The following is a 14536-nucleotide window of genomic DNA, read 5'->3' on the forward strand; positions in this document are numbered from 1 at the left end:
TTTGTACAGTTACAGCAACATTATAAAAATAACCTTCTTTGAAAGAAGAACTATGATCAATACTAAGTTATTGATTACTGAGACTTAACAGATTTAAGATGAAGACTCAGACATAGATTTTTTTTTTTTGTATGAAGACACTGAGGTGATTTGTTTTTCCTAACTATGTATATTTTAAAAATGTTTTTGTTTTCTCTTTTCTCCAATGGGATAATATTAGATGTAAAGAAAATAATTTTCTATTATCACTTTTTAAACATGATAGGAGTGTTACAGCTATGTAATGATGCATGAAATTTTAGATGAGATCATGGTATACTTTTTTCTTAATTTTTTTTTTACTTTGTTTCAGGAGATCTTACAAAGCAGAACTGATCCATGAATGTTTGAAGTTTAAAAAAAATAAAACATGTCAATAAAACCAAAAATAAAAAAAAATTAGTGAGATGGGGACTGAACATAATATTTTCATTAGTATTAGGAAGTTACAGATGTGGAAACTCTCACTTCCAATTCAGGTCTGCAATTTCTCTTTAGCACAAAATTAATTAGCCAAGCAGTATTCAGCAGGGAACAACCAGAGTTTTAAGACTGCAACATATTAAGAACCAAGTAAAGTTATCAAAATATTGAGCCTGGAAAAAGTGATGAATTAGAAGAGCATATATTGAAGAAGGATCAGAACTGTTATGCTTGGGGCCTGAAGGCAGAGTCAGTAGAGCTTGTAGAGGATGCAAGGGAAAAAAATAAGCTTGATGTCAGGGGAAAATACTTGAAAGTATATGAAAATGAAATGGATAAAATTATGGAAGTTGGATTCTCACGTAGTTGAGTTGTTTAAGCAAAATCAGGAAGATTACTTATGAGGAATAGTGCAGAATATCTTTAGGAATACTTCAAATTTGTTGAACTTTGACTTCCTAACAACTATAAAATTCTGTGTGAGATACATTTCTCATTTATTTCCTTTTGTCTTCTTTTTTTCTATTTACTTTTCCTTCTATTTTTGTCTTTCATTTCCTTATTGTTTCTCCTCCATCTTTCTCCACCTCTTCTAGATCTTCTTCCTCTCGTGCTATTCTGCCTTCTTTTCTTCTCATTCTGTTTTTCAAAGTTTATAAGATTTAGGAATTAGCAGTTTTTTTTTTCTGAAATTTTCCTGTTCATCATTTATTATTGCACTATAGTATTTTATTATATTCAGTACCACAACTTGTTCAGCCATACCTCAATTGATGGGCATCTTTTAGTTTCCAATATTTTGCTACCACAAAACAGCTACTATAAATATTTTTGCACTATAGGTCTTTTCCTCTTTTTAATGATCTCTTTGGGATAAAGACCTAATGGTAGTATTACTGTATCAAAGGGTATGCACAGTTTGTAGCCCTTTGGGCATAGTTCCAAACTGTTCTCCAGAATGGTTGGGTTAGATCAATTCACAACTCCAGCAACAATGCATGAGTGTTTCAATTTTTTCACATTCTCTCCAATAGTATAATTTTATTTTGTATTTCTCAAATCACAATGCTTTAAAAGTCTTTTCCTTTGCCTATAGATGCCTAAAAGTGACCAGCATTACTGTCATAATATAAATATTATAAAATATTAGGCTGCAGAGTAAGAGGTAGATTGATTCCATACTCTTTAATATTTTGGATTCTCCCTTTATTAATCTGTGCCAAATTTGATGTTGTCCTGGATCCCTCATCACATATTCTAAGTGCCTTACTACCCAGATAAATATGTTGCAAATCTGCATTCTTTCTTTCTCACTCCAGGTTCTTCTATATGTATGTGTCAAGTAAGAACATTCAGGTCCATTCTCAGTTAAGGTCTGGATGGGAAGTAGGAATGAGAATAAGGGGAACATGAAGAAGCATTAAGCTTAAGAAGCAGAATAAAACACTTTCATTATTCTTAGCTTTCCTTATTGAGCTCAGATCATTGTTTTTTAAAATATTTTATTTAAAACAAATACAAAATAAAAAAAAATAGAAAAAAGGAAAATAAAATAAAACATTGCAATGTGCACAGTAGAACATCAAAAAGTATTTTAAAATGTAATGTTCTCTCTAAAATATAATGTTCTCTGTTGAGATTTTCCTTGGGGTCTCTGGATGCAGCCTTTGTTTCAGTACAGAATAATCACCACAAATGTAGCCAGGTGTTAAAGTCCAAATCCTTTATTATCTCTTTCAAAATCCTATCTCCTTCACTTAGGACTCTGCTAGTTTTCTGGAGGCCTTCTGGAGTCTTGGTTTTAGTGGGGAAGTGAAGGAGGAGAGCCTGCCTCCAAGGTGGTATGAGATGGGATGAATCTGTCTGAGTCCAAGGGCTTGTGCTCCAGCCTTCAGCCTCCAGCCATCTGTCGGCTTATCTCTGAAACTCTGAATTTCCCTGGCTGAGGCTTCTAGCTTATATGCTACACAATGAGTACAAACCAGTCATTATATCACTAGGAAACCATTATTTGTTGTAGGATTAAATCAATGTAAACTAGATTTAATCATTATCTCCTCAATTCCACTTAGTACCTTGTTTCAAGTTCTGGCCCATAACATCTCCTTGTAGGATTAAATCAATCATACTGAACCATGCTAAATTAAATAACTATTGTCTCTATCAATTCCACTGACTTGGTACCCTGTAAGAATCCTTTGTTTCAAGTTCAGAGTTCTGGCCTATAACATAAATATGAAACAATAAAATTCTATTTTAAGAAAGCATATATAATAATAAAAAGATATTATATTCACAATTGTCCATCTTTTTTTTTTTTTTTTTTCATATTTTTTTTTTACTTTTTTGTTTTTTTTTTACTTTATTCTTTTTTTTTTTTTTTTTTTGCCCTTTCATCCCCCTAACATCCTCTAAGTACACTATAATTAGGCATGGATCGAGTTAAGCATTTATGTGTATATACATATATACATATATATATATATATATATATATATATATATATATATACATACATACACACCTTCACACATAACCACACTATATACACAAACGCATGCACATACACAAACACACCCCTTACATCCAAAGATATATGCATACACATACATATGCATGGACATGGACATAGATGTGCATCTAAAACAATATTAATATGGCTGATACATAATCTAGATTTTTCTTTTGATTGAATCTTTAAACTTGACTTTGTCTGAGATCAATGATTACTACCCCTACTTTTAATAAATTTTACTTGTGAATGTTGATATGGTGTTTGTATATATTTCTTGTTTCCCATATCAGTTAACTCTTCTACTTTATTTCTACACTTTAATTTCATTAGATATTATTCAACTTCCCCTCCACCCACAGATCACTTCTTCATTTTCTCTCCACACCTTTTCTTACCTCTTTATACTATTCTTATCGATCTGTACATTTTGTGTCACTCTCATTAACCTACACAACTTACTATACTCCAATTATATTATTACCTCTTGATATTATTCTTGGTGTGTGTGTGTGTATTTCCACATTTAACCTATTCCTGATGTTATTAGGTTTTCAGAAGTAATAACAGGCCTTCCCTCACCCCCATTTAATTCCTCTGTGTTAGTTCTTTCTCTATACCTCATTCATATAGCATATACACTATTTTTACTTTTTCCAAGATAGTTTTACTTTTTAGTATCAGATCATACTCAGCTCTGTTCCAATCTTTCTTTTGGAGTACTCAATTGCTAATGTCATTCTTAGAGAGATAATGGACATTTCCAAATATAAAATAGTTTGTTTGAGTCTATTCAAATTAGTCTTCGATGTTATATGTTAAATGTTATATGTTAAATTTTCTATTGGGTTCAATTTGAGACAAAATCCTGAAAATCGGAGAGTTCATCAAATATTCATGTTTTTCACTCAATAATAGACTTAATTTTGCTTGAAATGGTAATTTGGCCACTACCCTAGTCGTTTTGATTATCTATATATAAAATATTCTGATATCTGTGGTATCTGTAGCTGCTGATAAATCCTATAATATTCTAGTAGTAGCTCCAGCATATTTGATTGTTTTATCTTTGTTTCTTGTAAAATTTTCTCTTTGATCATAGAGTTTTCTTTTTCTGTTTCTACTTTCCTCTTTTATTCTGTCTCTTCAGGACAATTCTGTTTGGTTATTGCTTTTCTTTTTTAATTTAATTTTTTATTATTAATTTTGTTTTGCTATTTTTTGTTCTCTTATAGCTTTACTGGATTTGCCTTATTCAGTTCTAATTTTTGAAGAATCATTTTCTTCTTTATGGATCTTTAAAATTCTGGTCTCCTTTTCTAATAGATTGACTTTCTTTTCATAACCTTCTGGTTTTTCTTAGATGGTTTTTTTTTAAAGTTTTCCCCCAATCTTTCTTTATTTGGTTTTAAATGTCTTTTTTTTAGTTTTTCTATAAATTCTTTCTGAGCAGATAGCCATTTAACATTATTCTATGGGGTAGGAGAGGCTTTTGTTTTTTAACTTCTATTTCCTCCTCAGAAGATGAACCCTAGTCTTCCATAGCCTTATATTAACTTTCTATGGTTGTTTTCTTTCTCCTTTTCCTTCTCCTTTTTTTTTTTTTTTTTTTTTAAACAAGAACTTATTAGTGAAATTATGTGTAGTACTGGAATAGAGGGGTAGTACCTCTATCTTCACTTCAGCTTTCCATTCTGACTTGGAACTCCAAATCAAGAATTCCAGCCTCTTCTAAGGGTGCACAGCCAGCAGCATATGCCCCATTGCTTATGCATTCAAATGTTATGATGGTTTCTTATTGCCCAAGGCAGCATTTCAGCAGCACAGCTGAGATTGGCATTCTTAATCAACAAAGGTTCCTTTTGTCTTTCCAGCCTGCGACCCTCAACTCTCCTGGCTGTATGGAAGGTGAAAGTTATTGTGGTTCTTGCTGAGGCTTCAGTTAAATCCAGCTAGATCCAGGGCTTCCTCTTACTGTTTCTGTGGAGCTAGCCTGGAAGTGTTTATACTTCACATTGGTTAAATCTCAGTCTTGCAGTCTTTATTCCTCATCTTCTCTGATTGTCCCAGAAGAATTCCTGTTCTTCCCCAAGTCTTATTTGTTTTTTTTTTTACCATTCTATGTTCACCCTGAGATACAATTTCGTTTTGTTTGTACAGGAAATTAGAAGAATTTGGAATTTTCTGACCTATTCCTTCATCTTCCCAGAATTCTCTCATACCTCAGATCTTTCTGAGTCTTACCTGAATTCACACTACTCTTGCAAGACAATTACATAATTTTCTTTTCAGGTTTTCATCCTCTATTATATGTCTTTATTTTTGTTTTCTAAAGATCTCAGATGCATTGAGAGGCAACAGTCTTCTGGTAAAAATATAATACTCAATATTAATAGTATAGTATCAAATTCAAAAGATACAAAGTCAAAATATTTTATCCTGATGCTGAGCAAAACAAGCAGAACCAGAAATACATTGTACATAATTGCAGCAGGAATGTGCAATGATCAACTATGAAAGATTTGGTTCTTCTCAGTGTTTCAATGATCTGAAGCAATACTAATAGACTTTGAACAGTTGCCATATGTATCCAGCAAAAGAACTATGAAGATTGAATGTAAACCAACACATGTTATGTTCTCTTCTTTTTTCTTCTTTTTTTCTCTCTCATAGTTTTTCCCCTTTGTTCTGATTTTTCTCTCCCAACATGATTCATAAATCAATAAGAATAAAATAAATTAATTAAAAAAAGAAAAAAGTTACATACCTACACATCTATTTACCTCCACACATATTTCTATCCTTGTGTTAACTTTCTCATGAGAAATTTTATTGGGATTGTATTTTTACTGAGATGGTTTCTTGGCTGGTTATTGGGAAGTATTTGTTATGTCAAGACAAAATCAACCAAATAAAAAATAAAATCTAAAAAAAAATTAGAAATACTGATTATTTATGTTGCTGTATCTTATATCCTACAAATTTGATAAAGTTATTAACCATTTCAAATAGTTTTTAGTTGATTCTCTATGATGCTCTAAATAAACTATATCATCTGCAGAGAGTGAGTTTTGTTTCCTTGTCTATTCTGATTCCTTTGATCTTTTTTCTTGTCTTATTGGTATAGCTAATATTTCTTGTACTATATTCAATAATGATGGTGATCATGAGTATCTTTGCTTTATCCCTGATCTTATTGGGAAGATTTCTAACTTTTTTAGATGCATGCCCAATTCATTGACCTTCTTTTACTCTATTTTATTTATGTAGCTATTTAGAGATATAAAATTTCCCTAAGAACTGCTTTGGCTGCAAACCATAGATTTTGGTGTATAACATTATTTTCAGTCTCTTGGATGAAATTATGAATGGTTTCTGTGATTTGTTTGACCCTCATTTTTTTGGAATTAGATTATTTAATTTTTAATTGGTTTTTTGTCTATCTTTCCTTGCCCCTTTACTGAATATATGTTTTTATTACATTGTGGTCTGAAAGGAAAGCATTTATTATTTCTGCCTTTCTGCATTTTTTTAGTGAGTTTTTTATACCCTGATATATGGTCAGTTTTTGCATAGGTCCCTTGTACTGCCAATAAATCTATGTATTCCTTTATGCCCCTAATCAATTTTTCAAGAGAATTATCATAATGTAACTTTCTAACAATGAGATGATTGATGCCAGTTCCAATGATCTTGTGATGAAGAGAGCCATCTGCACCCAGAGAGAGGATTGTAGGAACTGAATGTGGATCACAACATACCAATATCACTCTTTTTGTTGTTGTTCATTTGCATTTTGTTTTCTAACTCATTGACTTTCTTTTTTTGATCTGATTTCTCTTGTGCAGCAAGAGAATTATATAAATATGTTTATACATATTGGATTAAACATATATTTTAAACATATTTAACATATATTGAATTGCTTGCCATCTAGGAGACAGGGTGGGAGGAAAAAAGAGAAAATCTGACTCACAAGGCTACGCAAGGGTCAATTTTGTCAAATTATCTATGCATATGTTTTGAAAAAAAGCTTTATTATTAAAGAAGAGAGAGAGAGAGAGAGATCTATCATATCTAGTTGTTCTAGGATCCTATTAACCTCCCTCATTTTTTTCTTGCTTATTTTGTGATTAGATTTGTCTGATTCTGAAAGGGAGAGATTGAGGTCTCACTAGTATAGTTTTGCGGTCTATTTCTTCCTGTAACTGACTTAAAATCTTCTCCCTAAATTTGGCTACTCTACTTCTTGGTGCATATAAATTCACTACTTCATGTTTATAGTACCCTTTATCAAGATATACTTTATTTTCTTATCTCTTTTAAGAAATTTTTTCTTTACTTTTGCTTTAACTGAGATTTGAGATCAGAGTTGTTGCTCTCCCTGCTTTTTTTTTTTTTTTTTTTTTTTGCTTCAGCTGCAGCATAATAAATTTTGTTCTGGCTTTTTACCTTAACTTTGTGTATGTATGTGTATATATATATATATATATATATATATATATATATATATATATATCTGTGTCAAAGGCATTTCTTGTAAACAAAATATTGTAGGATTTCAATCTTCTTGGGCTTCTTTCAATCTTCTTGGGCTAAGAGATTGTTTCACACTGACTTTTTTTTTTTCTGTTACTGCTGTTCCAGGATTTGTTTGGGGTATTATTTTATGATTGTTTGAAGGTAAAGATGGGAAAGTTATGATGATTTACTTCTTACTCCACCATCTTGGTTCTTGGAAAGTAAGGAACCTGAATCTCCTATCTAAATCTGATCATATCTTACTAACCTATCTAAAGCAATGGAATTTATTTCAGAGACTCAGTATTTTGCTAGACCACATTGTCTGTTTTCCCTTTTTCCTTCTCCTTCTTTTTTTGTCTTCCTTCTATCCCCAATACAATCTGATTTCTTCTCATTTTAAGCTGAAAGATGCCAGATTAATAGTTCATATAATAATGTAACGTGGTGAAAGGGTAATAGATGATAAGATAAGTTTTCATAGAATAGCCCATAAGATTTCACTATCTGTCTGTGTATATATATATATGTATATGGAAGAAAGCACTGTCCAGAGAGAATATAAAAATAAACTAAGTGGATGAGATATAGACTTTTAAGGCTTGGCAAAATAATATCTGAATGTGATAGCTGACATTGCTTATCTTTGTTATTGTACAGAAATGAATTCTCTTCAAGTTGAAATAGATATATAAATAGCATATGGTAAGAAACTAATGGGACACATGCTTCAGAGCTTTTTATCTATGCCCTGATGGTCCCTTGATAGTTTTTAAAATGTCCTTCTTCTTACTAGGCCTCATTATGAAGAAAAATCAGCTTGTTTTACAAGGGTTTTTTGTTAAGTAGATGTTATCTTTTCCTCAATTTCCTTTACCACCAATGTTACATACATACATATATATTTTTGTGTATACATACATATATACATATATTGTATATGTGTGTGTGAATTTCAACAGGAATAATATAATGAGAAAGAGAAACAGAGAGAGAGAGAGAGGGAGAAACTGAGACTAATTTTGTCTCCAGGAAATGAATAATACACCTGTCAACATGTATTTATTTTGCTGACCCTCAGTGATATTTTCTGGTGACAACAGAAGAGAATCTAAAATTGCACCTATGAAGCCTCTTACATAGCTAGGTAACAAAGTACTGTATTAATTATAACTTGCTGGAATTTACTGAAACCAAATTCCCCTCACTTAAAGCATTAGACTCTTTTATTTTCTTTTCCCATCCCACTCATCTGGCTGAATGAATCCTCACTGCTTTTTTTTTTTTCTTTACATACCCCCCCCTCCCCACACATACATGCATATACATACGTACAAAACACACACACACACACACACACACACACAAATTGTGACCATCTGCTATTTCCTTTATGAAAAAATAAAACCTACAATTAGTGTCTTGTTCATCTTTTTCTTTCTCAAAAAAGAGAACTATTATGCAAATACTCTGCAATTTGGTTTCAAATACTCTTTGTAGTGTGATGAGCAATTTTCTTTAATACAAATCTAGTCTCTTTGCCAGGACTTTCTAATAGATATTTTTAAGAACTTCCATGAGACATTTTTCTTATTCCTCCAATAAAAACTTTTCCAAATGAGTATTTAGAATAGAATTATCAATTTCATCACTCTTAAAGTTGCAAGAAATATAGTTATTTTATTCTGTAAGAGTAAGCCAAAATAACTTCAGAATAGCCTTTTTTACCTCCCTCTCTCAAATTCTTCCTCTACCTGGGAAAATCATCTCAACAAAATCCTATGTTCAGTAAATCAGAGAGAAATGTTTCTCTTTGCTGCCTCTGAAAGGATGTCAGGGGCGATGGCAGTTTACCTGTAAGCACAGTTTTGTTGTTGGATTTTAGTCACTACTAAGCACCCGATGCACAACACAACCTGATTCGTTCAGCTGTTGGCTGTCAGGGAGTTGGTACTGAATTCTTGTTAACAGGATCACATTTCCATAGCACTGAGTGTTGATGAAACTGCAATTTTAATATAAAAAATGATTGATGCTATTCCTGTAGGTAAGCCATCACTGAGCCTTGGTTTTCCTGTAGAGTGATGAATCATGATATTTTTTTCTATGAATTATAGAGAAATTTACACTTCTGGGGACCTCAGACACTAGGGAATCAGATGAAATATGGCCTTTAGAAGTAGGAATTTGATCTAAGCAGAAGTATGACAAACATCTATGGCTATAAAAGTATTTGTTTGGGTGTACAGAGTAGAGGTGAATATTTTATCACTGATTTGTGTGTTAGCAAAGACTATCAATAATTTCAAGAAGAATATTCCTTTCTTTCCTTACATTATTTCCTATTAATCCTATTAATTAATTAATACAAAATTAATGATTAATTGATTAAAGCTTTTTATTTTCAAAACATATGCATGGACAATTTTGCAAAACCTTGAATCACCAATCTTTGATTATCATCGTTTTTTGTTTGTTTGTTTCAGTTAATTACTAAAACACAAATAAGAAAAACCCAAGCTAGAAGTAATATATATTGATGTAGATATTTTAAGTATTCCTATATTTGTAAGGAAATAGATAACTCATATGAAATGTTACCTTGTTACAACTGATAATTATCTAAAATTTAGATTTCACATGATGCTTTTATCTTAATCTGTGATTGCATCTGTATAGGGAATGCCCAGTATAGAAACTCATCTATAACTTATAGTTGTCTGGACTTTGAGAAGTTTAATGATACAATTGGCATATGTCCAGAATAAGACATGAACTCATCTTCTTTCTAAATCCAAGACAGACTTGTCCACTGTACTATCCTGCCTTTTTAGATTTAATAGGTCGTTCAATGTTTCTTTTCTTTTCCTGAAAGAATCAACTTCTAATTTTTCTTTTCTTTTTAAGTTATGTACATAAAAAAGCTTCCTCCATAAAGGGTATGTGTAAACATTCAATTTGTGATTTGAGTTTCAAGTGTAAAATAAAGGTCTGGATAATTTTAATCAGATTATTTTATTGAAGTAAAATCAGCATTGCATAGTATGTCAAAAATATCTAGGTCTGAATTATGCCACTGGCAACGTTGTCTATGTGATCCCATGTAAATCACTTTACACATTAGTGTCCCAGGCAAGTCTCTAACATTATTAATTACACAGCAGGTCTGATCAGCACATTGGTACAGAGGTTTTTTTCAATCAATGTTCCCTACACTGATGAAACACTGGCTTATTAAAAATGAAATGTATTAAACAATAATCGCATTTCATATTTTATTTCTATTAAGTAAAAGGTTTAGTTTGTGTTTACAAATACTTTTCCTTAATATCAAATGAAGAGTGGTTAAATTCAATGTAAAAAAAAAGATCATATAACTGGGAGTTATTTGCTATGTTCTTGTACCATTTCTAATACTTTATGTACAGATATAGTATTCATCCTAATATTTAGGAAAATTTAGTATAATATACAAATAATTTTATCTAAACTTGTTTTAGATTAGCAAATATATTGCAGTTTTTCTGAAAAAAATTATACCATACTTGAATATATCACATGGAAAAGAAAAGATCATAAGTATTTCTGATTTGGATCGCTAAATCTAGGTACCATTCATAAATAAACAGATGTAGAAAGGACTCCAAGAACCAACTTACTTATTATCACTATCCTTATCTAAATGATAACTCCTTAGATATTTAATTGACTTTTGATCTAGGAGTAATTCTACTTTAATAATTAAAAAATGTTATTGCTATAAATACTGGCACATCAACCACTACAGCACACACAGAGACATACACACAAACACACACACACACACACACACACACACACACATTTAAGTCTTGTGATAAGCTTTTCTCCAACAGTGAGGGTATCCATCAATTGCCTGAGTTAATGAAAAGAGGCGTAGACTTGGAATTAGGAAAAACAGAAATTCAACTTTTAGTTGCTTATTAGCTATGACATATCCCATTCATGGGCATATTTCTTATACTAAGTTTCAGTTTTCTTTTCTATAAATTAGGAATATTAATAAATCAACTCCATATCACTCCACAGGTTTATACATCAGTATGGAAATGTACTATATACTAGTTTTTGTCTTCTCCTTTTTCCTCCTCTTTTCTTTTTGAATTGGATTTTAAGTGAGGGAGAGAAATGAAAAGTTAGCAGCCTTACTTTGCTGGAGTCGTCTGAGTCCAATGATAAGATACAGATCAGAAATACTGAAATCTATGTGAATAGTAAAAGGAGTTGCTACACTGAGGACCAATGAGGGAGGACCTTACCAGTTGGGCCAAAAATCTTCTTTTTCCCCTTCTCTCTTCTCCTTTCTTCTCCCTTATTTTCCCCTCTCCTTTCCTCCCCTGTTCTCCTATTTTCTTTTCTTCCCTCCCTTCCCAAGGTCTCCCATCACCTCCAGGGCCATCTCTAGTTGTACTGACCTCTATATGGCCACTAGATCCAGTTGATTCTGGAGGAGAGGGTAAACTTGCTGACCTTGCTCAGCCTTCCCTCACTTAAATCCAATTCACTTGTATGTCATAGCATCAAAAACTTTTTTTGAATATAAATTGCAGAAAAATCATAATCACTGGTAGATGGAATTTCCTCATCTGAGAGTTTCCTATATTAGTGAAATCAGAGGTTCTTTTTCTATGCAGTTCAATTCAACAAATATTATTTAAGCAACATGTGCCAAGTAGACCTGTTGAGGATACAGATAAATAAAAGGAAAGAGTCCTTGTCCATCAAGGAGATTACAACCTAATGAGACAAGGCAACACACAAAAATAAACTGGAAAGCAGAGGCGCAAGCTTATTCCCTGTAGCTGAAACCAAATAGAGCTAAAGATTCAAAATGGAATAAGTTAGAAATCCAATTTCTGTCCTTCATAAAAAGAAAGCTTTGGATGAAATGGAGTGCTTTAATCTCCAGTCTTCCAGGGGGAAGAAGGGACTAAGGAATTTGGGACAGTGTTAAATGTGCAAAACAAAATCAATAAACCTGATGATGATATTGGAAGTAATATGCTACTTCTGGGAAGTTCATCTTGTTCCCTGGAGTAGAAACTTAACTATCTAAGTTGGAAAGTTGAATTGATGTGTCATAAAGGACTTAATGAATTGCCAAGTCTGTTTGTTGAAAAGAACATGTTAGAAGCTCACTGACTTGCAAGAACTCTTTGTTGTGGTACACTAGGTCATTGGAAGATTTCAGTATGAAAAAAAAAATAGTGAAGTGTATCAAAATACATTTAATTAAATTTGTGTTTTTTTTAATGACAGATAAATTTTTCAGATGAATGTATTTACTGCAATGTCTCCATATGTAAGTGAAATCTAAGAATAACATAAAGATAACATTGTTCACTAGAAAAACAGGGTCAGCTTCCTCTTTGAAGACAAAATGAGTCATTTGCCTGCTTTCATACCTTAGGATTGTATTAAGATTATTGGACCACATTATATTTATCTCTGGACGTATGCTGACCCCAGATGATGTGTGGCTCTTTTAATTGTTTGCAAATGATCATACTTTTCTATTCCATTTCCTTACTAGACATAAAGTCTTTCTAGTATTTGTTCAGAATTCAGAATATAGCTTTGAATGACTAAGTAAAGATAGGAACTTTAAAACTGCTTAGTTAGAAGATGAGGAGAGAATGGTGATTCTTTTAAAAACAGCATTATCAGAATCTTAGACTTGTTAGGGAATCTGACTCTGATTCATATAAAGCCCAACTCATATTTAATCCTATGACAATTTTCTCAACAAGGGGTCATCCTGTCTTCTAGTGAAGACCTTTAACAAGAAAAATTACACTGCCTCTAGTAGCATTTGTTTATACATTTTGATAGCTTATAATTTTTATGAAGATATTTTGGATAGCTGTAATTGCCTTGCAAGTCTATTATTACTCATATATAGTTTTAATTATAGTTAATTATAAATGTGATAATGCTAATCTCAATTTTCTTAACTGAAATTTTATCTTGAAATTATGATATCAATAACTTAAGTTCTGTCTTGTTATATATTAACTAGGACATATAAATTACAAAATAATTGGAGTAGTACAAATTTTTGAACAACTAATTACTAAACCCTTAGTTGATATGATGGAATTTCATTTTTTTCTTTAGGAAGCTTTGATTATGGCAAGTATGGATCACCCACATTTGGTACGATTATTGGGTGTCTGTCTGAGCCCAACCATTCAGCTGGTTACTCAACTAATGCCCCATGGCTGCCTGTTGGATTATGTTCATGAACATAAGGATAATATTGGCTCCCAACTTCTTCTTAACTGGTGTGTCCAGATAGCTAAGGTAAGTATATGTCAAATAGATGCATTTTTTATTTGTTGCACATAAACATTTAATGGCTTACAGATAGAAAATAAATTTACTTAGTAAAAAATACACTTCTTTATGTCTTAGTAAAATGAAAATAAGCTATTTTTTCCTGGTTTAGAATAGTATTACTATTCTGAAAGACTATTTTCGTTCACAGAGAAGGTGAAGGTTTATTAAAGAGGGAAAGGAAATAGTCTTGATTCCATAGCTCTGGTGTTGATCTTTTTGAAATTTTGTTCTCTTTTCAGTGTTTGGTTAGCCCGAGTGCTTCCATAATAATAGAGCTCCCTTTGAGATATTAAGTTTATTATTCTCATAGAAAGCTCTGAGTGAAAGAATATGACCAAAAAAAAAAAAAAAAAACAAGTTTGATAGTTGAAAAAATTTCAAGATTGAATGACATCCAGGTAAACCAGTCATTTTTCTGTCATGTTACAGGCCTTAGGTTATATTTTGGGTTATAATAAAGATTAAAACTCAAGTTGTCAATATAGATAAATCTTTGGGATACTGTAGTAAGGTTTCCTGGTAAAGAAACTGATTGCTAATGTATATGTACACACCCACAAATATGCACATATACATACATATATATCCTTAATAAAATAAAAAAAAAAACCACAGTAAATAATTGTTTTGATTGAATCAATTAAGTAACTGGTCATTTCTCAT

The 14536-nt window shown here is 31.7% G+C and overlaps 1 protein-coding gene across 4 annotated transcripts in view; it reads left to right on the plus strand.

Annotated features, from left to right (window-relative positions):
• ERBB4 (erb-b2 receptor tyrosine kinase 4) overlaps positions 1-14536 on the plus strand; it is a 1320366-nt gene that overhangs the window by 1107097 nt on the left and 198733 nt on the right. For all 4 annotated transcript variants that reach the window (XM_031963609.1, XM_031963611.1, XM_031963608.1 and 1 more), the window contains exon 20: positions 13652-13837. In XM_031963609.1, the coding sequence (XP_031819469.1) occupies positions 13652-13837 (186 nt within the window). The remainder of the gene's footprint in view (positions 1-13651; positions 13838-14536) is intronic.

The sequence above is a fragment of the Sarcophilus harrisii genome, chromosome 3 (genome assembly GCF_902635505.1).
Source record: "Sarcophilus harrisii chromosome 3, mSarHar1.11, whole genome shotgun sequence".
Classification (NCBI taxonomy): Eukaryota; Metazoa; Chordata; class Mammalia; order Dasyuromorphia; family Dasyuridae; genus Sarcophilus; species Sarcophilus harrisii.